The 27,972-nt window shown below is 40.8% G+C and overlaps 1 protein-coding gene across 4 annotated transcripts in view; it reads right to left on the bottom strand.

Moving 5' to 3' along the window:
- KIF16B (kinesin family member 16B) overlaps positions 1–27,972 on the bottom strand; it is a 311,644-nt gene that overhangs the window by 270,638 nt on the left and 13,034 nt on the right. For all 4 annotated transcript variants that reach the window (XM_081289710.1, XM_081289711.1, XM_081289713.1 and 1 more), the window contains exons 2-3: positions 7,609–7,678; positions 4,863–4,976 (exon numbers count right to left, since the gene is read on the bottom strand). In XM_081289710.1, the coding sequence (XP_081145836.1) occupies positions 4,863–4,976; positions 7,609–7,678 (184 nt within the window). The remainder of the gene's footprint in view (positions 1–4,862; positions 4,977–7,608; positions 7,679–27,972) is intronic.

The raw sequence follows: 27,972 nt of genomic DNA on the forward strand, positions 1-27,972 counted from the left end.
AAACATAGGAACATCAACAACTAAAAGATGTCAGTTATCTTCACAGAACTATAAAATGGTGAAGAATTCCTAGGTGGAATCTCCACAGTCCAATTTCTGAGTTAATTTCCTGCAGAAATGACCAGCCTGTGAGTGATGTCCATTAGCCAAAAAACAAGAGACCCAATTAGATTAACCACAAAGTCATCTCCAACTACTACCAAAGGGCTGAGAGCAATATATCCTAACTATGCTACACCTGAGAATCACCTGGGACACTTCAAAGAGTTCCACAGGCCAGGCTGGTGACCCAGCTTAATGAAATGCAATCTAAGGGCTGTAAACCCAGGAATCAGTGTCTTATAATGCTCCCCAGGTGATTTCAAAATAAGCAAAACAGGTAAACCTGGCCATCTTCATCTCAAATCCACATTCGTAGTAGTAGTAGTAGTAGTAGTAGTAGTAGTAGTAGTAGTACCAGGAATTGAACTCAGGGATGCTTAACTACTGAGCTACATCCCCAGCCCTTTATATTTTTTATTTTGAGACAGGGCCTTGCTAAGTTGCGTAGGGCCTCATTAAGTTACTGAAGCTGGCTTTGCACTTGTGATCCTCCTGCCTTAACCTCCTGAGCCACCATGCCTGGTTCATATCCAAATTTTTAAAAATCCTATTAATAACACCTGCCATCCCTGGACAAAATGAAAACATAGCCAACTGAACTTCAGCTTTCTCTAGACATCTTCCTCCCAGCATCTTGTTTGGACTTTGTTTCCTCATTCTCAAGGAGGTGAAAGATTTACAAACTACCACTTCAATTGAGTCATTTCTACAGATGGCCAAGGTCATTCCTTCTGAGTTAATTTCTACTCATTTCAGCTTTACAACCTGATATTTTCTGACCTTATTCTCAAATTCTGATGCTGTACTCAATTTCCAGTTACAACAGTGGCTCACTGGGCACTTTCTATACAATTTCACGTGTTCATGTATTAATCCTCAGAAATTACTACAGGGTGAGTGGCATTACCAGACCTCAAATGAGGAAGGTGAAAGGGAGGGTTAGGGAAGTGAGCACCTGCCAGTGGGTGGCCAAGCTGGGACCTCACCCAGGTCTTTCAGACTCCAAAGGTTTTATGGTTATATGTCCTCTTCCCAAACCCTCTAAATTGACAATGAAGTCCTAGACCCCTCTGGAAGCACTCCTCCTCAAACTTCTGTTAAGAAGCAAGACCCATAATCCCAGGGAGACTAAGGGCTCCAAACCATCAGTCTGAGATTCATTTTCATCACTACACTTGAGTAAAAACTCTAAAATATTTCCCCAATTTCTTCCTTCTAAACAAAAAAGAAAAATGAGGCAAGATCATTTCACTGGATAGGGACACCTTACAAAAAGTTCTCAGAGGATAGAAGATGGATCTTCTCTTACAGTTTGGTCTGGGGCTAAAACAATGTCCTACTTATATCAAATCCAAATGTTACCACAATGAAGTTCTTCCCTAGGATTAAAATTCATACCCACCATTTTGTTATTACTTTTATTAGAAAGCTAACCCAAATGGTTTTCTGAGGTATATGTGCATGAGTGCTTGAGTTTGAGACTAGTGGACATGATACCAAAAGGGGTCTAGAAATTGCAGTTCTGGAGGTGTAGAGATCAGGCCAGACTCATTCTCAGTTTCAGGTAACCCACCCACAGCCAGCTGAGACCTGAGAAGCAGCAAGCACTACCTGCATCTCGAGAGGTCTTACAAGGAAAGACCATCAGGCTCCCACCAAAGACTAATCTAAAAATCTGCTACAGATGGGAAGGGAAGGTCAGCTTTAATAGACTGAGCATTCCACTGGCAGCAAAACTCTGCCAAAGTCCCTCACCTGGCCCAGGTTACCTCAAATCCACCTAGCTGCATATGGAAGCACAGACTAGACTTCACAGCTGATTTCCAGTGTAATCCGAGGCATCACAGGGCCTTGCTGGAGGAGAATTGCCCACAAGAGGGCGCTGCTAAAACAAAGACTGCCCACCAGGAGATCTTTTTTAAGTTTCAGGTTTCTCCAGGGTTGAATTAAGGAACGGGTTGTATGAGATCAAAGGCTCATTTTGGAGTTTTGAAGAACCATTAAGAAAATTAAACTTTATTTAATATTTTACTAATGTTTTTTAATTTACATGACTATAAATTTTAATTGCTCTTTTTTTCTGATTCTAAAATAATGGTCATCTTACCTGGTATTTGTTTAATGTCAATGGTCATCTTACCCAGCATTTATTTAACATCAAGGAAAACTTGACTTGAGCTCTGGTAATAGGCATGATATATTTTCACAATACAGTTTTACATTCAACTAATTAAAGAGAAAGCAAGTAAGCATCATGTTAATTTGAGTCCTTCCCTGATTATAGCAGGGACAGCTCACCTAGATAGTCTAAAATGTCAGCACGAAAACTTTAGTCAATATTTAAAACTGAAGCCCTTTTTAGTAACAACAGGTGTTAAAATTAGAAATGAAGGGCATTCTCCTTAACAGAGTATTTTTTTGGATTTTTTTATTTTTATTATAATTTTTTATTTATTTTAATTAGTTACACATGACAGTACAATGATCTTGACATATCATAAATTTGAATCAGATGGGATATAATTTCTCATTTTTTTGAGTGTACAGGTTGTAGAATCACATTGGTCATGCAGTCACATATATACACACAGCGATAATAATGTCTATTTTATTCTGCTGTCCTTCCTTCCCCCCCTTTCCCCTCCCCTCCCCTCCCATCACTTCTCTCTACCCAATCTAATGTGATACACTTTTTTCCCCCCTCACACCTTCATACATGTATTCTGTATAACGATGAGGGTCTCCTTCCATCTTCCATGCAATTCCCCTTCTCCCTCCCTTTCCCTCCCACCTCTCTTCCCTATCTAGAGGCAATCTTCTTCTCATGCTCTTCCTCCCTACCCCATTTTGAGTCACCCCCCTGATATCAGAGAAGACATTTGGCATTTGTTTTGGGGGGATTGGCTAAATTCACTTAGCATAATCTGCTCTAATGCCATCCATTTCCCTGCAAATGCCATGATCTTGTTATTTTTTAGTTATGAGTAATATTCAATTGTGTATAAATGCCACATTTTTTTTATCCATTCATCCATTGAAGGGCATCTAGGTTGGCTCCACAGTCTAGCTATTATGAATTTTGCTGCTAAAAACTTTGATGTGGCTGTGTCCCTTAACAGAGTATTTTAAAGATAAATCTCACCAGGCAAGGTAGCACACACCCATAATCCCAGTAACTCAGGAGGCTAAGGCAGGTTCAAAGTTACAGTAATTCAGGAGGCTAAGTCTAAATTCAAAGACAGCCTCAGCAAAGTGCTAAGCAACTCAGTGAGACCCTGTCTCTAAATAAAATACAAAATAGGGCTGGGGATATGACTCAGTGGTCGAGTGCCCCCTAAACTTAATCCTTAGTATCCAAAAAAAAAGGATAGATATCTTCCTGAATCTATTACGGCTTATTGACATAAGGTTCTACTACACAATGTTTTAACAAATGTACCTCAAAGCTCTCTTAGTTCTGTAATTGAATGGAACAATCTCAGGTTACTCACCTAAATACCCGGAAGTATTTGGGAAGACATGCTGCACGTATACCTAAAGCACTGAAGTTACCTTTACCTGTTGAAAGAGTTTCAAAATCTTGAACTATTTCTAAACTCCAGGCATTTATTTTTAGCCTCCAGAAGAGCTAATCTTTTACCTGCTTCCCTAATCTTAACTCTTATAAAGCCCAGGAAATGTCATCTGTTCCGTAAATTAACCACCATCTGTAAACCAGTTCACTGGGTCAGCAAATATTTACTTACTGTGCCAGGTCCTGCTGTCACACAATGCTCTATTTTTCTATCCCCAGGCTTTCCCCCAGCACAGCCCTCTGTCCACAGGACCTCAAATTCAGAATAAATGGGGAAAATCTAGCAGCTCAATAAACAAGTTTTAAAAAGAGGACCTTTGAGGCTCTTCACTCATCCTGTTTTGAAGAGATTCTAGAGATCACCATACTAAACTGGTTTTTCCATTAACAAATTCCCTTTTACCGGCCCCTTTATTCCCATTCCTATAATAAAGCCTAAGTCTAGATTCCAATATCTATAACATTCTCTCTCTCACCAGACTATCTACCAACACTGACTAAACCCAGTGTTAACCAGTCACCTTGACACTAAGGTCATCTCCTCTCACTCACCCACTCTCACTTGGCCAACATACCGTCCTATCCACTTGTCCTCTAGAACATGCCACTCAATTCCTTCCATACCCTAAGAGTTTCCAGTGGCTTCTCCACACCCTGTACAGGAGCCCCAGGTTCTCAACTCTGCTACTATTCAAAGTCAATTAAGTCTATGAACTTGAGCAAGTTACTCAAGACTCTAAGACAAAGAAAAATGGAGTTAAAATTTACCTCATTTGATTCCTGATGATTAAACAAGACAGCACACATAACACCAGAGTGTCTGACACCAATGCAAACTCGAGCAACATCAGTTCATCTTTTCTCTCCCAAACCTCTTTCACGCAGGCATCTCCTCTCTCTAATGGTTCCTATTCTCATCACTCTTGTCCCTTTCTGTTTTGCCCTGATGTTTGATTTCACATCTTGTAGATAGTCATTCCTGTCCTCCAACTTCAATCCTTACCTTGCCTCAGAAAACCAAATCCCCACAAATCACTTATAAACCAACTACATTTTTCAAATGTTAAGGTGCATGCAAATCACTGAGAACCTTACTAAAAAAAAGCAAAGATTTTTTTAGGCAGGGCATGTTTTTCTTTATATAAAAATTTAAAAAAAATAAATATCTTGAAATATAACATCATACCATTTCTTGTGAAATGTAATCTGGACTCTTCGTATCAGCAGAATAAAAAGAAAAGTCATAGGTGAACGTCTTGATCCGTTCTCTTCCTGAGTCCCCAGTCCCTCCTTCTGGTATCTAGAAAAGAAGATAATAATAATGATAAACAACAACAATAATAAAAAGAATAATAACAATGAAACTATAAAGAGTACTGTCATTTGACAAGTGACCCAAATTAGGAAGAAAAAAAAATCTGTTCCTAAAATGATCACTATATTTTCATATTTATACCCTAAGAAGCATTTAATTACTTCTGGTCTCCCTAAAAAAAATTGAATAAATAAAACTTAAATACAACCTCAATTCCCCACCCCATGATCTGAGTTCTCTGTGATACCCACAGCTATTATTCTTGTGTTTTTATGATTAACCTACATGAACCCAATGCTCCAGTCAGACTCTGTTTTTCCATCTTCAATGATTTTTACTATTCCCTCCACCAGAGTTCACCCCAAAGCTGGGCTTTGCACAACCCCAGGGAATGCTAGTCATACAGACTATGATGGGACTGGTACCCCTAGAGTTGTGCAATTTGGTGGCTCCTTGAAAACTCCAGGTCAGATGTCTCCCCTTCCATGAAGCTTTCTTAATGTGCTCTATACAGAAATAATTTCTCTCACCTCTGAAAAGCAAACCTCTCCTAAGACATATCATGTTGTGAGTTTAAAATAGATGTATGCATATCTCTTGTCTACCATGCTATATACTTAAATTGAACCCTGTTGTGAGCCATCCATGGGCTGTGTGAGCTATGCACATTTGAACGTATGAGGGGACTGATCTGGTGTTACACAGCCTCTTGGGCTGTGTGGTGCATGTATGCCTTTTCTCTTGCTCTGCTGTGATCCTACACAGCACCTGAGATGGATGTGACTTGCCAAGATGTCAGTCAATCTGCTGACCACAAGACATCACCAAGCAAGACTCCACCCTTCAAAACCCAATCCCTTGCATTATTCGGGTGGAATTTTCTATTGAATGTCTTTCTCCTAAATAAATAGAGGGGTTCGGGTTGTGCTCTCTCTCTTGCCTCTTGCCTCCCTTGCTCCCATTGCTTCCAGCATGGGAGCTGACACCTGAGGTCGTAGAGCCATCCCTGACCTCCCAAAAAGTTATTTCTGTGTTTGAGTAACTTTTAGTTGCCAGCTGGTGACAGAACCCAAAAGTCATATTTTAAAATCTCCATGGGAGGGAGAAGGGTGGAAAGGAAGAAGGGGGATCATGAACTGAAATCAATTTCCATGCATGTAATAAGTTTGTCGGGATGAACCCATTGCTATGTATAACCATAAAGCTCTAATAAAATAAACAAACAAATAAATAAATAACAAAAATCTTCATATGTCCCAAAAGTCTCACATACTTTATTGGACATACTCTAAATAACTTCACTAAGCACCATACTTTTCAACATGATTCACATATTACGAAGAAACAAGTGCTAAAACACTAACAATTAAAGTAATAACATAATAAAACATTAAAAATCCAGGCATCCATTCTGGTTATTCAAACATTGGAGGAAGAAATGTTTGTAAAACACAAAAAGCAACAGGATACATAAAGAAAGGAGGCACACCCGAGGCCAGGGTCTTTTACCAAAGCACTGAGAACACAAACATGAAGCAAAGCACAGGTCCCTAACAGCAGGGAGTAGATGAGTGATGATGGGTACAGAACCAATAATAAAAAAATAATAATTAAAAAAATAAAAAAAAAGAAAGCTGAGAGAGGGAGGGAGGGCTTAGTGTATGCTAGAAAGGGCCAGGACACAAGAGAACTGTGCTAAGTGGGGAAAAAAAAAAATCCAGTACAGAATGCCTAGGGCAAAGGGACCCAGAGTCCCAAGGAAGCCTATCAGTTATCCAGTGCACTGCCTGACTGAGGACAGGAGCATCCCCAGCTTCCATCACTGGAGATCAAGTTGCACGACTCTAAAAATGGATCTAATAGTGTTCAATTCCTTGGACCACAAATTAATAGAAATGCATTCCTCAGACATGACCTGGAGACTGATCTGTACTTGGCCACAGAGCAGCAGAACTCAGAAACCCAAATCTGTCAATGACAAATATCAAAGGTGAAACCCATAAAGCACATTATTTCTTATTATTAAGTCCACACCCTTGCTCTCACTCTAAGTAAAGTGCCCTCTGGATCCTCAACAAATGGTCAAAGAAACAAACAGTATATTTTAAGGACAAAAGAAAGAATTCATCATTGGGGAAACTTGCTTTTTTTTCTGTATTTTTTTTCTGGAAAGTAATGCAAGTATTGTTTTTTAATCTTTCATCTCCCAAGTTTTGAATAATAGCATCAGTTCTTCTTCAAGGATTACAAAACATGATAATCTTCATTAAAAATGTTAACAAATCTAAGGGTTAAACTTCCTCAGTACTGCACAGTCTACAGCTCTACTACAAGTTCTCAGGATGAAAAGACCTGGCCTTGCTCCATACCCCGAAGCTCGAGGATCAGAGCATTTGATCTCTTCCAGATCAAATGAAACAGAGCATGGGGGAGGAAACGGCCATCCACTCTTCTGCTTCAGGGCCAAGCCCCAGCCTACAGTATGCTGACGTGGCCACCTGACCTGAGAAAGGAGAGTGCAGAAATGACAGACGTGTTGTATTGACCCACAAGCGAGCCCCACTGCAGTGTAAACATGAGCCTTCTAGAACTGGAGCAGGGCAAAGTCACTACTTGCCTTCAAGTTTGTGATTGTTGTTTTGCTTTTCTCCATTTGAATAATGAACTTGGCCTCCAAGTCCTTTTCCCTGCAACACAAATAATAACAATATTGGTCAAGAAAAGAAAAGTTCATTTTTAAAAATTGTTTCATTAACTTTGTACAGGCAGGGATTTGTTTTTAAATAGCATCTGAAAAGCAATCCCTCATAGCATTACTGTCAAATCCTTATTAATACTATAAGACATGAAGACACACACAAGAGTGCTACCGTTAAGAACTATGTCTAATGATGTGTTATCAAAAATCTATAAGAACTTCTGTGAAGATTTTAATGACACAGAGATAGAGAGAGAGAAAGAGAGAGAGAGAGAGAATGAATATGAAATGACAGAAACCATGAAGCACCAAGCCTCATGGGAAAAAAAAAAAACAGCCCTACCAACCCAGGTACAAAGAAAAAGATACTTTATCCCTCCGCCCAGGATAAAAACTAAGATAAAAACTACAGCAGTCACAACCAAGTACTGGGTACAGCCCCCTCCTCTCACCACCTTTTCACATTCTTTAAAATTTCATTTCCTAGAAAACAGCAGAACAAGAAGTGAAGTAATTGCTACAATTACAATTCTCCAGAATCAATGACCATACATCTATACAGTGGAGTATTATGCCACTCAAAAGGAATGAGGAAGATGTCAACATGCTGATATCGTGCAGTGGCCAAGATACAGGGTTATGAGGAGAACGAAAGGTGGAGAAAAGCACACAGATGGTCCTTGGTTTACCATGGCTTTACTTCCCATTGTTGGACCATACAACAGTGTGAAAGCAATACACTTTCAATGGAAACCATAATTTGCATTTTTAATTGTGGCCCTTTCCTGGGCTAGCAATATGTGGCCCAAACCTCTGGCAATGCTGAGTAGCAGCAGCAAGCTGCAGCTCCCAGGCAGCCACTCAATCATTATGAGAGTAAAAACCACATAAAAATAAAAAGGATGACCTAAGTATTTTTCTAAAGGCTATCTATGGAGAAAGAAGAAACTGGAGTATAATGATGAGAACACACATCATCTTCTTTTTGTGGTCTTCTCTTGTCCCCCAAGGCCCCTAAGTATCAGGGTGACTTCCAGGTCCACATAACACTCCACCAAACAGCCTTACCCTTCCTGCCCTACTCAACATTCAGGTACCTAGTCTTGTCCAAACTAACACCTACTGACCTTGAACACATCTCCCCATTCTGCAGCTACTGTCCCAGTCAAGTCACCACCACCACTTTCTTGTCTTGTCCCCTCCCACCTACACTCTATTCTCTGCTGCCAGAGGGAGCCTTCCAAAATACACATCTCACCTTGAAGCATCTGCTTTAAAACCCATCAAGGACTTCTCAGAAACTACAGGATAAGACCAACTCTTATGATCATACCCTAACTCAAATTGTCATTTTAACACTATATCCTGCCTCACCCCCTTTCTCTGGCCAACTCCCAGCCATTCCTCTGGGCTGGGTTCAGACTTCACATACTCTGAACAGCCTTCACCAAGCACTCTGCTTTATCCTTAGTTAGATGGCCCTTCTGCTCATCTCACCCCTGGACTGTGAACTTAAAAGCGAGGACTCTCAGCCTGTTGAGTTCACACCCTACACCCTTTGGCACAGTGCCTGCAACTCTGACATGGTCATAAATTGATTTCTGCTTGTGCTGGATTAACTGAATTATTAAATGAATGGCTCTTACCCCAGCCTACTCAGCAATGCTCATCCTCTACTACAGGGATCGCCCTACTGGCTCCCCCCCATTCTTGGTTCTTGCCTTTCCACACACTAGGATATCTTCCTATCCACATCCTCAAGCAAGGCTTGCCTCAGGCTCAACGAGGCTGGACTCCTCCTAATAAACCTTCAGAAATATCCCTCCTACCCCTACCTACCTAGCTCATCCCACTTATGAGGGTTTCATCTTTAATTATATCATCTCTCCAATTCATCCAGAGAAACAAGAACCCAGCTTCCTTCACATCCACACCTGATTCCGCCAAGCACAAGGACAATGCTCACAACCAGTCCTGAGAGCAATGACTTTTAATCCTTCAGCAGAGAACTGTAGAATACCAGGCTCTGAGAGTTCCATGGCCTCAGGTCAATTTCCTCTGACATTTAAGAAACATGGGAAATAAATCTTGACATTTTTCTTATATTGAGGAAAATAAATAATCCTAAAATATTATTTGAACATTGACTTAATAATAGAGCAAAATGAACTATGTCTCTCCCTGGCCACTTTGGTGAATTGGGTTTCTCAACCGAAAAGTCAATTATGGTCCCTTCATATAAATAAGTAATTTATTTGAAAGGCCTGGAAACTAGATCATAAGATGTTACAAATGAGCCTGCTGGAGTAAGGATACTGAGATATAGATCAATATTGGAGGGTTTCAGGGAGGAAAGGACAGGAAAAGATTTAAAATATCCAATCAGGAAAAGAGATAAATTATGTCAGCTCTCAGATATGTGAGTAGGGAAATGTTTATTAGGAAAAAAAACACTATGTTAATCTAAATATTTCAAAAATGTTTTTGAATTATTCAGCAATTCAAATTGATCCCACCCATTCAGCTAATGGTTTTTGGTCACTCCATGAGGCACTGCTAAACTGGCAATGCTGGGCTCTCCAAAGTGAGCCATTAGTTTATTTCCCCCAAGTCCTGAAACAAACCAGCATTCTTCTATTCACCTTAAAAGTTAATATACTATGAACCAATATTTAACTGCCTCCAGTTTGGTGGCAAGACACTCAATAGCAATAATAAAATAAAAAACTATATTTTTAAATCAAGAGCTCCACTGGTAACAATATGGAAAGCAGCCCAAGCAATATTATAAGTGGGAGAAAGACGAAGTGGCAAAACAGCATGTCAATGGTGATTAAGTTTGCAGCTCAATAAAAGTATAAACAAAGCCAAAAGAATATGCACATCTATGCCTCTGAACATTTCTGAAAATGGAAAGTCATTTGCAGTTGTAACCTCTGGAGAGAGAGAGCGCGAAAGCAGGACCTCGGGGGATAAGAAAATAAACATTTCAGTGTTAGAAATACTTTAGCATAATTTGATAGTGCTTTTATAATTAAAATGAGTCATTTAACAATAAAACACCAGCAGCTCCTCAAGCTCTAGGACAAGTCCATGGGACACTCCTCACCTGACAGCCCATCCAGAGCCCTACAGAGAACAAGGCCCCTCTGGCCTTGCACTTCCACCCTCCCCCACCCCCAGGCCCTTGGTCATTCTCTGGCATTGCCTAGTTTTGCCCCTGCCCTTCTCTACCACTCTACATTCCCACCAAGCAAAATGATGCCCAAGATTCAAAACCATCCCCAAGTTCCTTTCTCAGAGAACACTTCTGATCCCTTAGGCTCAAAAAATGACTCAGTTTCTCAGCTCTACTCTATGACACTTCTTTTTATTTTTTAAGAGTTCCAGATGAAACACAGAATGCCCAATTAAACTGAATTTCAAATAATCACCAAACAATTTCTTTGTATAAGTCTGTCCTAAATATTGAATATTACATACTCACACTTCATTTTTGCCTACTAACTCAGACATCATCACCACCTCTCAAAGCCTGTGCACTCATCAGGACCTTCGCAGTTGGATGCACATATATTCACCTCCTACCCAAGCCCAAACTGCATGTGAGTGACACTTCAATACCATGTAGTAGTGGAGGTTTCAGAAAAATGTGTCACCTTTATCTCAAGTCTGGCATCAAACTCAGGGAGAATCACTATATTCCCTGAAGCCCTTTCTTCCTAATGCTACACCTTGTCCTTTCTGGCTGATCCTCAGCACTTGAAACAAGATTATCAAGAGAAGTTAGTACACAACCAGGGACCATTGACTACTCTTAGTTGCTCTCCATGAAATCATAAAAGCCTTCAGCTTAACTTCTGAGAAAAACCCAGGGGAAAGTATACTGAAAAAATAAATCCTGGAGTGGGTTTTTCAGGCAATCACCCTGACTTCATTTCAGTTTCTCAGAACAGGCCTCGCCTCACCACACCACACCATGGTCAGTTAGGTCAGGAGCAACAGAACCGACATCCTAATACCAACCTTGGGTGGCAGCTGGTAAGAAGTTGGAACTGCCTCCACTCCATTGCCTGTGGGGTGTCACCATGGAAGAGTCCAGGCCAACAGTGCTACCACAGCTCACAGGCACTATGAATGGCCTGCTGAATGAAATCCTCAGCTGACCCCTGCCACAGCAGAAGGGAGCTAATAAGGTGAGACTTTTATCACCTTACCAGGCCTGGGGAGGGTGTTATAAACCTAAAAGATTAGGCAAAGAGCCAACTTGTACCAGTTATAGGTTGGGATCTGAAGAAAAGCCTCAATCTGAGGAAGTCTGGCTTGCAAAGTATTCATTAGGGTGTGCCCTTGGGAAAAACCCCTGGGAAAAGGTGGAGACAGAAAAAGGCAGGGCAGAGGAAGAAGCAGAACTGAGACATAGAACCAACAACAGCCTCAGCCAACTTCATGGACAGTTCTGGAGGGGAATGGCCCTTCAGAATTGCCCCAAGTGGGAACAATATGGCTGTTCTTTATACCCCTGCAATGAACAGTCAGGGACTAGGCACTGCCTGGAAAAGGGCACACCACAGACCAGACCATCCTTGAGGGGCTGACAGCTGAAAGCTGTGCTAACATCACTGCAGAGGCTGGACAATAAGACCTCAAAAAGGAGAATCTGAACAGCAAACAGTACCTACCACACAGATTCCTCTTAGAAATACCATATAAGCTTGGATTCTACTCAAACTTGGGCATCATCTGCCCTAATTGGAATGCAAATTTCTAGGGACAATTAGTTTATAATTAAACAAAAACCATCCTCTACAGGCAGCTAGCCATCTTTACCTATTATCATACTGGGACTAGACATTTTATTTCATCATCAGTATTATTAAAATATGAAACATTCACGAATTTGCATGTAGTCCTTGCACAGTGATCATGCTGATCTCTGTTTCATTTCAATTTAGTACATGGGCTTCCAAAACCAGCACTGTTTATTTTTTTTAAATTGACAAATAAAAATAATATATGCTCAAAAAAAAAAAAAAGAAGAAGAAAAAGAAAAGAAACACTATAGATGAACATGTGATATAGCATCAACAACTCCCCAGCAAAAAGTACCAAGCTGGGGCTACTGAGCAAGGAGGCAAATGGTTTTTTCTTCTTCTTTTTTTGGTTGAAGAAAGAATAGCCTAAGAATCAGAATTGTCTCAATATAAAATGCAACTGCCTTGAGATGTGCAGAATCATCACTGAAGAGATTTAGTCAGAGGCTAGACAATTCCTTATCTGGAACACTGTATAGAGAGATTTATATATTCATTCATTCACAAATATTTACTGAGTGCCTTCACAAGCCAGATAATACTCTTGGTATAGGGATAAAGTGGCAAACCATACAAAGGCTCAGTTCTCATGTACTCTGCATTTCGGTGAGACATTGGGGGAAATAATAATAATAAAAGCAATAATACAATGTCATTTTAGATAATAATAAGGGCTACAAGGATATAAGAATGGGTGCCTTGGAATAGGACTGACAGGCAAAGGGAGGCAAGCAGCCAGAAAAGAAGTCTGAAAGGGGGTGATATGTGAACAAAGACTTGAATAGACAGAAGCCAGGGGAAGGGCATTCCAGGTAAAGACAATGGCAAGGAGCCAGCCAGAGGCTTTGGGGAAAGGATAAGAAGACCATAGTAAGTGTAGAAGGAAGGCAAAAATGGAAAAGCCTTAAGGCAAAAGCCAATCATGTCAGATCTTCCAGACTTTGGCTAAAATGGCTAAGACTTTGAAATTGAAATGTGATAGGAGGCCACTGCACAGAAAGGCTTTGCATATAGGAAAACAGCAAAAATCACATTTACATTTTTTTAAATACCACTCTAACAGCTCTGTATAGACTCTAAAGGGATGAGTATAGAGCAAGGAGATCACAGCTACACATACAAGCGATGCTGGCCCAAAACTAGAGAACACAGATGTGCTCAAGACAACTGGGCCACATCTGTGATGCCCTAGACCTGATGACCAATAGCCAGAATCATCTGGAGAGCTTCAACCCAGACCTAAAAATAGAACTCTCCAACATAGGGATTCAGGAGTACGTTTAACCATCTAAAAGATTCTAATGATTCACCAGGTTTGGGAACCACTGCAGTGATTAATCTGCAGTGCTTCCCTGAAGAATTGGGATTTTATAAAGCTTAACTGCCTCTCAGCTCCTTCTGAGATGGTATTTCAGTAGACAGTGGTCTCATCCCCTCTTCTGAATAAAGCTCAATGCCCCTAACCCCAATTTCAGAACAAAATTTCACAACAGCGCCATGTCTTTTGGGTTCTCACTTTTGACTTCCAGCTGGGGCTTCTCTTCTGGACCCTAGAGCAGAAAAGTTCTTTTAAAGAAGGTACACAACTATAACCTCTCTAAAGACCAAGAGAGAAGTCAATCCGTTACATGAAACAGATGCCTTTCTCAGGTCATGAGAACTTAATTCTGACATGGAACCCTGGTCCTAGTTGAAAAGAACTGATAGACAGTAAAAGAACTTCATATGTTACACGTAAAATTAAAAAGAATTAAATTTTGCTGCTCATGGCTAAAGATGATATTTTAACAGGGAACTCTGGATACTCTACAGGGAAGAAAACTGGGGGTCAAGATGGTAAAGGGTTTGAGAGTCAAGATGAAGTTCGGGGAAGTGGAGCATGTGAAAAGAAATGGACTCAGAAGAGTGTAAGAGTCTCAGCCTATGACCTCAACTTACATAGAGTCACTGAAGCCCAGGAAAGTTGCATGACTTACTCACAGTTGTTCCTATGGAGTAAGAGTTGCAAAAGGTCACAAGAATTAAGCAACTTCAAAGCCATAAAGAACTACTGAGGGTAAAGCTAGTGCCCCTCACCTGACTCAACTACATCATCCTGAAGGTGGGAGTTACAGCTCCCACAGGAACATAGTGGGCCAGTCAGTAATTAAAGGCATCACAGGAAGATTACTCCAACAGGCCAAGTCATCAAATGTATTAGGCCCTGGATAGGGAAACATGAAGCCCATGTAGCCTCATCTTCCACCACAAAGCCAGCAGCATCCGAGGTCCCCATATTCCCCACTATTCCTTCTTGTCAGCCTCATGAAGACCTGCCTCTGGTCACTCTGGTCCTCCTGCCTGGAATGTACCTTTCTCCTCCAATTGACTTATACTTCAAAGCCTATAAATGTGTCTTCTTCTCCAGAAAGACATCCCAGATCCCTCCCTGCCACTATCTTTTGTGTAACAGTCCACAACACCCCACAGCAATTACTTTAGACCTGCTGACTATGGGAAAGCTATATGGTTGTCTTCCATTCTTTATTTACCAGGTATAGGAGTTTAGGAGCTTCCTAGATAAAGCCTAGTATTTTACACATCTCACGATACGAAGCACTATTCTGATGTAAAGGAAGCACTGGGATGAATGTATTTTGGTCGTTTTCTCTTATTCAGCCATATGCACTAGACATGGTCCAAAATATTAATATCTGACTCTTGAAAGACAGACCACATTCATGTAACTTTTGTTACCACATACTGTTATAACTATTCTACTTTATTATTGGTTACTGTTGTTAATCCTTACTGTTTCAAATTTATAAGTTCAACTTTATGATGGGTATGTATGCATACAAAAAAAATAGCATATATAGGGTATGGTACCATTCTTGATTTCAAACATCCACTGGCTTCTGGGAATATATGTCCCATGAATACAGGGGAGATGGCTATATCTGGTAAATAAAGAATGAATGAAATACTCGTACTGAAAACAGGAGACTTTTCTTGAACTCAGGCACTTAAGCTAATGCTTTCAAAGTTTAGTGTCCTTTTAAATTTTTTAAATAAAGACACATTCTCCCCATAAGCATCAGATAACTTGGCAGATGTTAATTCCATAAGAAACAAAGCTCTTGTCTCTTCCTGCAGATTCACAGCTTTGACCTTGACTCCAGGACCAAGTCATAGGGGATTCTGTCTCCTCTGGGCTCACAAGAAAAACAAGGAAGCGCATATGCCCATACTACTCTGATATGCTTCCCCCAAACATACAAGCATCAACTCATTTCAAAAAGTGGAAGCTCAAAAGAGATAGTATAGATTTCAACACTTGAAGTACAAGAACACTGATTTCCAGTGTTCAGATATTAAATCAACTATTCAATGCCCCGAGACATCCTAGTGTAGTGCTGCAGTGCCATGAAACACAAAGAAATGTGTCTTCTCAGTCTTCATCCACACCATCACTACAACCTTCCTCCAGATTTATCTCTATTTTAGAAAAATGTACTTAGTGACAGCTTTTGGGGAAAAAATACAATAACTGGCCTGTAAAAAGGAGACTGATTCCTTTTACAACATCACCTCCTAAATATACCAGTTAGGGGAGAGGTCCTGGTATAAATTCAAACTGAACTGAGGGACTTTTTCTTCAAAAGACTTCACTGCCAGTCACGGGGGAAGAGATGAGATCTTGGTTTCCTGTAACTTTTCCCTCCAGCACAGCACCTAACATCTTTGTTGCCAAGCACAGAGGTTTAACAATAGAGGAAGAGGGAAGGGCAATAGGTTTAGGGTTGAAACCTTAACTCTTAGCAGCTTTGGGACTTTGAGTACAATATATAACTTAGCTGGCCTTGGTTTTCTCATCTGTATAATGTTCTTAAATAACACCTATTACACACAGCTTCCTCAAAAAGTACTCATTGCACAGCAGTGCTGTGGTTAATAAACTAGCCAATGTACACTTTTGCTGAAAGATGTGATAGAAGAAAGCAGGCAACAGGAAGCCAGGCACAGAGCAGATATTCAACCAATGCATTCATTTCCATCACGAAATCAAGACCCAACCATTTATCCAACCAATGTCGATTGTGTCACTACTGTGTGCCAGTACTGTCTGAAGCAGTGGGGGTATACCAGTGGACAAAACCAACCAAAAGCCCTGTCCTCAGGGAGCTCACAGGCCAGCAGAGACATTCATTTTAACATGACCTTTCAAAAATAGGTAGAAATGGGAGGGAATCCAGAAAAAACACTTGTCAAAGTTTTTAGCCAAAGCCCTCATTAATGAAGAACCATTATGTAGCTGATCTTATGAAGATCTTTCCAAGTTTTGTTTATGAAATGTCGTCTTCATCCACATAATCCTGAGGGCACAGTTCAAAAAAAAAGAAGATTATCAGAAACAAAAAGATTCTTTATTTTTAAATACTTGTGAATTATGTCTGGTTGTTCTAAGTACATGCTGACTGTCCAATCTAAGGGCACATGATGCATACTACATCCTTCCGTCACTTCCCCAGGGCAAGCTTGCAGTGCTCACTCACATATTAAATTAGAGAGAGCCACTGCAGCCAGAGGCAGGAATAGGTTGATGGACAAACACATATGTCTCTTCTTTATGAGACTCTGTGAGAATACAGAGGCATATAGTCATGGCTGGTGCCCTTTGATGGTCCATGATTACTCCATATGGATGAAACAAAAGGCTGGATGAACCTATGAACTGGCTTTTGGGCATGGGAGGTCAGACCAAGGAGAGACCTGGCTTCTATTGGCTTCCAAGTGAACAAAGTTGGACCAAAAAGGAAGTCCAAGCACATTTTTATATTAAGAAGGGTAGGTCATCAGACCTTTCCTTTATAGGATATTCTTTGAAAACTGAAATGAACCCACTGCCTTCCTCAGTGCCTGATGGAGCACTGCTTAACAAAGACCAGCTCCTTGCCCTCCCCAGCTCAGCTTACACTCCTTTCAGATTATACCAGTCAGACAGGGAATAGCAGTTCTCACCAGAGAGTTCAGAGGAGATTGCTCGACATAATAGCAAAAAAAAAAAAAAAAAACCTGGAGAAGCCACACTCTGCTCATACTCATGTTCATCTAGCCCTCACCTGAGAAACATCAGGACATTACTAAAGGAGAGCCTATTGCTGCTAACCATTACCCAGGGCTACCTGATATCATAGAGCAATGCAGATCCAGTTGCTTGCGCAGTAAACCAAACCTCAGCAAGGACTCCAACCCAAGAATTCTCCAACTCTGCTACACACAGGAACTTCTTGGGTGCTCTAAAAGCCCTGATGCCCAGGCATCTTCTGGGAAGGCTGCATTCCAGTGTCCTGTCCTATGTTTCCTTACTTGTCCTTTAAGTGTTTCAGAAAGACCAAACTGTAGATCACTCTACAATCAGATGTCACTACCAAAGCCCATAGGAGAAAATTCACTGTGATATAGGCTTGCACAAAATCAAAGGAGAGAGAGAAAGAAGGACCAAGCCTGCAAAGAACAAGCTTCACAGAAAGTGCAGGGCAAGCTTCAGAACCCCAAGATCCAGTTCCAGTTTCCAAATCTCTAATTGACCAGCACTTTGACAACCTAATCAGCCTGTCTACCTACCCCTAAATTGACAGCAAGTCTTGCCTAATTCTACCACTAACCTGACCAGCATGGGCAATGAATGACCAATCTTCCACATAGCAAACAGTTGCCCAGCATAACCAGCTGGTAACCAGCATGGTTCATGAAACCATCTTCCTGAGCTGTATCTTGGAGGAGGCCCAGATTCTTACCTGTTATCTGCTCCCTAGAAATACCAATGTCTGGATCTTTGTGGCAACCAAGACCAGACCAGCTTTTCTACACATCCCATGAAAGGCTGCTTGTGTCTCAACAGAGGAAAAGCAAAGACCACTCAGAGAAACCTCACCAAAATACTGAAAATGCTAATATTGTAGGAGTGCATAAGGGATAATGACAAAAAGTAAATAAAAAGTTTAAATGAGAGGCATTTTAAAATATTCATTCTAAACCAGAAGTTTCAAAATGGCACCCCAGGACTAGGACCAATGCTTTAAAATGTCTGTAATTAGTTGACAATATTTTAAAAGTCAGGTTTTACACACAACCTGGATTTCTGATCTCTCTCGAAACACTGGTAACAAGCATGGCTAGGATATGGCCCTCCTGTGTCCATGTTCCAAAGGAGAGTGGGGGGAGGGGGAAGGAGTTGTACAGTGTCTTCCCAAAAGGAGTGCTCAGATCCCCAAGGCAACCTAGCCCACTCTGTTCTCCCAGTCCGGTACTCCAGACATGAGAGTGGGGGTCTCTACAGGAAACCCAGAGACAAGAGAAGGGACTACGCCTCTAATGGTAAGACACTTTCTTAAATGACTAACTGGCAGCATCTCTAAAGGATCTGACTGTGGTTCCTTGAGACCATCACCATGCACTAGCTGGTGGATTTTATTCTTTTCTCCCATTCATGGTGCCTGTAAGGGACAGAGAGCAATGACAACACAGGTTGATGTGATAAAAACAATCAAGCTGCTTTTTACAAGATAAAATACGATATAACCCAGTTGGAGCCAATAAGTTCAGGTTTTCTAATTTCTTATTTAGGGTTTATTAAAGAAGCCACCAGGGAAGGGGTGTTCTCTTTCTCTCTCATTTCCTTCTGCCTTTTCAGTGTGAGCTGTATCTCCCTAACTTTCACTCCATCTGACTCTGTGACAGCATTTTCACCTTCTGATGCCATGGAGGTGTTTAATGTCTGAAGAAGGAAGCTGCCAATCCCCTGGGACTATAAATCTGAAACAATATTATCAGGTTCTGAACACTCAACAATTCATCCCAGATTCCTGGCAATTGAATATACTACCACAACTTACAGGTAGAAATAAAAGAAATAACCTGTCATCAAGCCAGAATGGCCTGAGGTAAGAAAGCCCTTTGATATCACCAGTGTTTTTTCCAATAAAACAGAGACCAACAGTACAACAGGTCTGGCCTCATTTCTGTGGCTCAGCTGACCAAATAGTCCTTGCCCAACAGAGCAAGACCCCTAGGACACCATATCAGGGCAAAGGAAGTCAGTCTCAAGTTGCACCTGGCCAAACAGCTACACCTCTACTAAGTGGACCTCATTTCAAAGGCAGGCAGGGGCTGGAGCTAACATAATGTGTGGCGCTCATCGACTGAGGCCAAGAGGCCTCATCTTGAGATAACAGGATGACATCAGATGCACAGTCCCACTTCTGTTGACTCAAGTCCTCAATTCTCAAGTGTTACCTTCCAGTCTTTTATGATTAATCATGCCTTTTCATTCAGCCTCCTTTCTCCTGCAAACCGACACTTCCTCTGAGCTCCCCTCATGCTTCAGCATTCCACTTCCTTTGCATTTTCTAAGCTTGACAACCCCAGTTGAGCCCTTCTAATAGGAAGCTCTCCAACACAAAGAGGTCCTTAGCTTCCTTCAGTTACACAGAAAAAGGACTTAAGAACAAGCAGAGAAAATCACATCATGCTGAAGACACAGAGAGGAATCAAACGGCTGGTATCAGCCTCGCAAGTGCAATATTAATGTGCAACCAAAATGAACTTCTTTCAAGTCCTCGAATAAGGCCTCTGGACCTCCCCCAAACTGTCCCTCTACCACTCATGCTTTTTGGCTCAACCCCACTTTTGCTCTCAGCTGATATGTCTCCCTCCATGATCCTTCCCTGATGCTGCAAGTCTCAGACCCCAATTCCATGTTTCCACAAGACCTAGACAACAAAAGCTAGGCCGTCCTGGCTCATAGTCCACTGTACCCCTGACTGCAGCACGGCAGTTTTTAAAGGTTTTGGAGGGCTCTCCAACATCAAAACTATTTTCATACTGATACCTGGACACTCTTTTCCTTTTTCACTCTTATCTTGCTAATGGCAAAGAAACATGTGCCTATGTTTTCCTGTGATTTATTTTAATTTTTAATATGATAAACACAAATTTACCACAAAGCCAAAGTTCTTTAGGGTCAATAATTTTTGAGAGTTTAAGGGATCTCAAAATCAAAACTTTGAGATCGGCTATACTTGCACATACCCAGCAATGTACTTAAATACTTTGTGAATGATAAATCAATCCATCAATCAATCAGTCAGTGGTAGATGGAACTTCTTTCTAGCAATTTTTATGAAAGTCACTTCTTATGAAAAAGAGAAAGAAAGAAAAGATTCCCAGGAATCAGTCCATTCTCTCTTGGCCAAGAAGGGAAAGACACAAAGTTGGGGAACAACATGTGAGAAAGAGCCAGGACCACCACTGTCCAGATTTCACACTGTCTGCAGCTTGTCTTGGTGTAATGAATTCTATGCTCTGGATTGCTTAGAAATTGGCCAAGACCATTTTACCCAGCCAGCACCTCCAGGCACTTTGGAGTTGTCATCCATTCCTCTACCTCAACTTCCTTCTTGGCAGTCACTATTAATTCGACCCCTTAATTCTCTCTGGAACCCTTCAGGATGTAGCTTAGAGGTCCCTTCCTGCAGGCAGACTTCCTGGCTCCTTCTCCCCAGTCTGAATCAGGTCCCTCTGGTATAGGTTCTTAACAGAAGTGTTTGTTGTTGTTGTTATTGTTGTTGCTTTTCTATGATGTCAGTCTTCCTAACTAGATTGGAAGCTCCAGAAGAACTAGAAAGTGACTGGTTTTGCTAACCATGATATCTGAGCACCCAGCACAGACAGGTGAGCTATGATAAAGGAGTTAATAAATGATATGTACATGTTGGGGTGTTTAGTTTGGTAGATAGATGACTGATGGGATTTGAGTGGTTAGGCAGTTGACTGGCTGGGTGAATGGTTGAGTAAATGGGTGGGTGGGGGCAGGAAATGGATATATAGATGACTGAATGAATGAGTTGGGCAAATGGTAAGGAGTGGATGGGTGAGTTGATTCATTCTGATGACAGCGTTCTAGTTCAGAACTGTCTTTGCTCAGTTTCATATCATAGGCCTCACACACGCCTCTGGAAGCTGGTGATCTCACTCCCAGGTTTTACATTATACAAATCTCATTGTGCTACACCTATTTGCAAAGTGGCTCCCGCTACCTAAAGAATCAGCTTACAGTTAAATAATTTTTAGAAGAATGAACAGGAACAATAATAAGGTCCAAAGTGCACAACTGGTAAAATACTCTGGAACTTCGCAGCTCTCCACTTTCCTCTTACCACCCACCTTGAAGTTCTAGCATTTAAGGATACCTTGCATTTCTCTAACCACAGGCCAGTTTAGAGCCTCTGAATGTGTCCTTAGTCATAGGCATACTCTAGGATGTTTCTCTTGCCCTCAGAAGGAGCCACTAAACAACTCCCCACCCCCACACTGCCATGCCTTGAAAGCAACATTACTACCTAGAGAACTTGTGAGGCTTTCTTTGTTTCTGTTGTTTCAACAAGATCATGAGCTACTTAAGAAACAGAAATCATGCTCTTATTCATCCCTGGCCAAAGAAAAGACTCAGTGAATATTCAATGGCTGCAAGATGACAAAGTCACCAAGAAAACACTGTTCTTCATCATGCTAGGCCTATTTGGACCTCAAAGCTCAACTTCCCCCATAACATGATGCATGCAGACATAGGCTAATACTGATCTTCCTTTTTCCAAAAACTCGCTGTTCCATATCATCTACACAGCAGAACTGAGTACTTGGTGAGAAGTGGACTCTGTCCATTCTTTATTGTATTATGTAAGATTCTAGTCCACATAACCATAGTACTCATGAAAATCCTAAGAGACAAGACAAAATTATAATAGTTAACAATGACTGTGACTACTCTGTTCAAGCACTTCACAGTCATTAATTCCTTAAGCCCTCACTATAACCCTATAAATAAGGTATTAGTATCCTCTTTGCACAGATGAAGCAAGATGAGATCAGAAGATCAATAACATATATAAAATTATGTAGGTGGTTGGTACCAATGCCAGAACAAAACTTTAGAACCACCTGATGACCTTTCCTTTTCCATTCAGGCCTATATCACATCCTTCCCTGTGCATGAGCATGGTGAAAAAGTTTGAGATCACAGGGCAGTGAGATTCCCAAAGAAACTGCACTGATTTAATCAGGCTGCAGTCCAAAGGCCAAAAGTAGTAGTTTCCCACAGGCAAAAAGCATTTAATGTCTGCTAAATGGATGAATAAATAAACAAATAGATAAGAAACAGCAAATCAGTAACTACAAACATGCTTCAAAGGCTAAGAAAATATATCAGGTTTATCCAGTACTGATTAATGATAGCTGCTCCTCAAAAATCAAAGTAGACCACAAGGAAATAGGGGAAAGATGGCACAAGGAAAACAACCACAAAATTTTGACTCTTCAAAATCAAAAGAGAAAGGAATTCCAGCCAAGATCAAATCAAAGACAATCAAATCAATATCACGAGCACTTGATGTGCCAGGAAAAGAAAAATAAATCCTTCCCACTGATTCATCAATTCATTTATCAGTCATCAGAAAATCTGAAAACTATTTGTTAGTAGAAGTTCAGTATAAGTTACACTGGAATTACACTGGTGGAAAGCCAGCCTTTAGAGTGTTCCTACTTCTCTCCTTTACCATCCTCCTCCTCCTCCTAACACAGGCCACTGACCTCATCAGACACTGATAACATCAGCCCACATCTCCCCAGCTCACCTTCAGTGGTTGTCTGCTGCCAACAGAATAAAAGCTGTTGTTCTCAGTGCCAAATGGAATTTACAGGTCACTTAGGTAGAAGCTCTTTCCTGACACCCTAGTCTGGTGATCAGCCCAGCAAAAACTAAGCTCTGCCAAGTGGCGTCACATCTTGCCTCCCCAACAAGATGCATCCCCCGCTGCTCCTCTACTCAACCCTTCTGGTCACTGGCTCTCTGGTCTAAGCTTCTTGAGGGCAGAAATCCATTCCATACTCTGTGCCTAATACGACACTCTGCACTTTGTTTGGTCAATAAATGCTTGCTTAGAGAATTGTCATATGAATGATCATGATCATACACATTCATGCCTCTTGCTCAAATCATCCTGTGTCCATTCTTTTGAGTTTTTTTGTTTTGTTTTGTTTGTTTGTTTTTGTTTTGTTTTTTGATATTGCACTCAGGGGCACTCAACCACTAAGCCACATCTCCAGCCCTTTTATATTTTAATTAAGAGACAGGGTCTCACTGAGTTGCTTAGCACCTCACTTTTTTTGAGGATGGCTTTGAACTTGCAATCCTCCTGCCTTAGCCTCCAAAGCTACTGGGATTACAGGCATGTGCCACCACATCTGGCTCTGTGTCCATTCTCACCCCCTTAAGAGTCCATTACCCACCAGCAGCAAAAGTCACCTTTTGACAACATAAGTTAGATGAGTGCACCCATGTTTATACCCCTCCAATGGCCCCAACATTACTTATAATAAAATCTAAGACCTTTCCATGGGTTATTAGGACCTACATGACCCACCACATGCCCCTCCTCATTGCACTCAGGACTTATGAGCCTCCTAGTATCCACTGAATATTCCATGTATACTGCTGCCACAGGGTCTTTGCAATTGCTATCACTTCTGCCTAGAACATTCTTCCCACATACTCCCACAAACTCACCACCTTACCTCTTTCATCAGTATCACCTACACAAGGTCCTTCCCTGACCACTGTTACCCATGGTTATCCACCTTTTTAATGTGCTTTATTTTCCTTATAGAACTCTGACCACCTGCCACTACATTATAATCCTTTGTTTACTCACTAGGCCTATGCTGTCCAGCATGGCAGTTATTAGCCACATGTAGCTTCTGAACATTTGAACTGTGGCTAGTCCAAACTGAGTTGTACCATAAGTATAAAACATATACCAGATTTCAAAGGCAGAGAAAAAAAAGGAATGTAAAATATTTCATTAATACTTTCATATTGATTACATGTTAAAATTACAATTTTTTTAAATACTAGCTTACATTAAATAAAGTTAATTTCATCCACTTTTTTTTCTCTTTTTTAATGTGGCCACCAAAAAAAACAAAATTAGATTTGTGCCTTACATTGCAATTCTACAGCCGGGCACGGTGGCTCACGCCTGTTAATTCCAGAGGCTCCCAAGGTTGAGACAAGAGGATTGCAAGTACAAAGCCAGCCTCAGCAATGGCAATGCACTAAGCAACTCAGTGAGACCCAGTCTCTAAGTAAAATACAAAATAGAGCTGAGATATGGCTCAGTGGTTGAGTGCCCCTGAGTTCAATCCCCAGTACCTCCTTCAAAAAAAAGTACTACAATTCTACAGACTGGTATTTTACAGAAATAAGCTCCCCAGGGGCAGTCACTTTATCTGTCCTTTTCACCAATTAATCTCCAAACTCTAAACAGAACCCTATACACAGAGATGCTCATTACAGATTGGATAACTGAAAGATCCTCTTCTTGCTATGAATCTTCCCATCTTACAAGATCTAAGTTAAGCAACATTCCTTCTAGAAGCCTCTTAGGATTGTCCAACTTGACACTTACCCTCAGGACCTAGGACAAGGGCCAGAACATTTGGACACTCAACTAGTCCATTAACTCAGCAAACGCTAGTTGAGCATCCACCACAATTGGTTGTTCTTATGTGTCATCTACCTCATTTAATTGTCACAGTAACATAGGAGGAGGAAGAAAGGGGTAGACTATCAGACTTGTGTTTTAAAAGGAGGATCTGAGGCCAAGAGAAGTGAAACAATATACCCAATAAGCAATACACAAAATGAGCAAGTGGCAGACCCAGAATGCAAATCCATGTCTTCCAGCTTCAGCCCTTGGCACCTGGCCCTCCACCCAAGGGCCAGGCTGGCAGCTGGCAGACAGCATCACAACCAGAGATGATCTGGTTGGCCTACATAGTAGACTGTTTGCTTGTTTGTTTTAGCTATAATCTTTGCCAAAATCTGAGATTTTAGGGATTTTAACAGTCCAGGTTTCCATTTTCATTCAATACTTGAACACCTGCTACACGCCAAGTACAACAAACATAATCCAAGAACAAGATAGAAATGGCTCCAATGCTCATAGAGGGGTTCAGACAATAAAGCATCAAGTAATGAAAATATATAAGATACCAAATTGTGATAAGTACTATAAAGAGAAAAGACAGAAACAGGGGATAGAAAATGCCAGGGGTAGGGGATGTCATCTTCAATGGGTTAACTGAGGAAGCCCACACTGAGGAGGTGACATTTGGATAAAATTCTAAGCAGGGAAAGGGCAAGATGTGTAGACATCTAGGAAAGAAAGACCTCCAGCAGACAGAACGGCAAATGCAGAGGTCGCGAACGACACCACAGGTTGGAACAGAGAAACACTATTTTTCCAGACACAGAGTACAGAAAAAATGGATACCTTCCCTTTAATGGTATAGAACTGCAGCTGGAAAGTGATTCCCAGTCAGTAATTACAGTTCCCAGCCTTCCCTGCATCCAAGCATAGCCATGTGACTAGGTCCCACCAATGGAAGGTAAGCATTAGGGAAGTATGTCTCCTCCATTATCACAAAAAAGTGGGTGTGTCCTATCTACCTCCTCACCCTCTTCCACTGGCTAGACAGAGATGACAGTGAGGCTCCAGAAGACAGAAAAAGACACCTGCTGACTGGGAAAAACAACAGTTGTGTGCTCACTGGCAAAAAATAAACTTCTTTGGTTTCTCTAGTTCTAAGCCACTAAAACTAGATTTGTAACAAAAGGTGTGCCATGCCCTCTTACTTCGCCAATTCTGAGGCTGAGACTCTCCTGCCATTTATCCTTTCCTCTGTGCTCAAAGCTTCTAATAAGGAATTACTCCAGGCATTGAGTTTGTGGCTTCTGTACTACAACTGGACTAATTCTGCCTGAATCCAATCCTTGACACAGGGCTGAGACCTGTCTTCCCACACTCACTATGAACTCTAACCCTTTCCACCCATCAAGGATTAATCTCCACATGTCTTTTTCATTTGATTCATGAGACTGAACAATTATTTCCTCCATGGTGTTAACAGCTCGAAATGTCTATATATACTCCAACAAAGAAGGTGTAATTCCTCAATCCTTTGAATGCGCAGAGCTATTCTGGGAGAAATATAATATTACATCAATGTAGGCAAAGTTGGCCTATACTGGCCTAATAGCAAAAAAAGTTTAATTAAGAATGACAACTAAATGCACTGTGGAATCTTAGACTAAATCCTGGAGCAGATAAAAGGCATTATTAGGGCAATTTAAAAAATCTAAATAAAGTCTATACATAAATCAATAATATCATGTCAATGTTAATCTCCTAGCTTTAATCATTTTACTATAGTAACAGAAGATAATCATATTTGGGGAAGTTAGGCAAAAGGTAGAATAAAACTCTACTATTTTTAAAACTTGTAAATGTTTCAGAACGAAAAGTTAAAAACTTTCAAAAAGAAGATGACAACAACATGATAACTGAATGAAAGGCATCTTAGTTAAATCATCTCACATGCACACCAGGTGTACTGACAGTTTTCTCACAATTGCCTTTCTATTTGATGAAGTAGAGATGGCTCATATGAAAACATTAGCTTTAGGAAAAGGAAGAAAACAGACAAAAATCCACTTTCAAAAGCTTTATCTCCACAATTTTTTTTTTTCACTTTTGAGCTAGTCTTCATCACCTTGAATCACTGTCTTCAAAGTTCCCTGAAGAATTTTGTTTGTTTGTTTGGTATTGGGGGATAGAACCAAGGGGAATTTTACCACCAAGCTACACACCCATCCCTTTTTATTTTTTATTTGAGACATGGTATCCCTAAGTTGCTGAGGCTGGCCTCCAACTTTCAACCCTCCTGCCTCAGCGTCCTGAGTCACTTGCATATGCAGTACCAATGCCTGGCCCTGAAGAACTTTTGTAAGTCTCGCTTCTATGGAGCTCACCAAGACCCCAAGTAGAATCACTGTGATTACTTAGACTCTGTTAATAAGACCCAGAAAATAAGAATCAGTAGAGGCAACCAGGTGAGACATCACAAGCCATCTCATAGTGGGTTCTAAACACATACTCTAAAAAATTTAAAATTCTCATTCTAAGCTTGATTAATCCTCTTTGTGATCTCAAGCAATCTCCTCCAATATCACCTACCCCCCGCCACTCTGCTTCCCAGAGGAAAGAAATGACATTCACTCTATACCACCCTAATTTTAGTGTCTCTCTTATTTTCAAAAATCAAATTTCCCCAACTTGTCTGGATAACAAATTCACTACACCAGTGTTTTTCAACTGCAGATCATAAAATCAATTTAGAGCGTAACAACCACATTTTTTAAAAAATATAAAATAGTAGAAAGTAGAAAATATCAGTGTGCATTGACCTGGTAAATGTCTTGCTGCTTCTATACACAGTTCTGTACAGCCTTCCAAAACACAAAACTCCTACATTCCCAATAATATGACAAATCTTTTTTCACTAAATAAGAGGGGGCAAATATCTTAAA

The sequence above is a fragment of the Spermophilus citellus genome, assembly GCF_964194105.1.
Source record: "Spermophilus citellus genome assembly, chromosome: 4".
In the NCBI taxonomy this organism is placed as follows: Eukaryota; Metazoa; Chordata; class Mammalia; order Rodentia; family Sciuridae; genus Spermophilus; species Spermophilus citellus.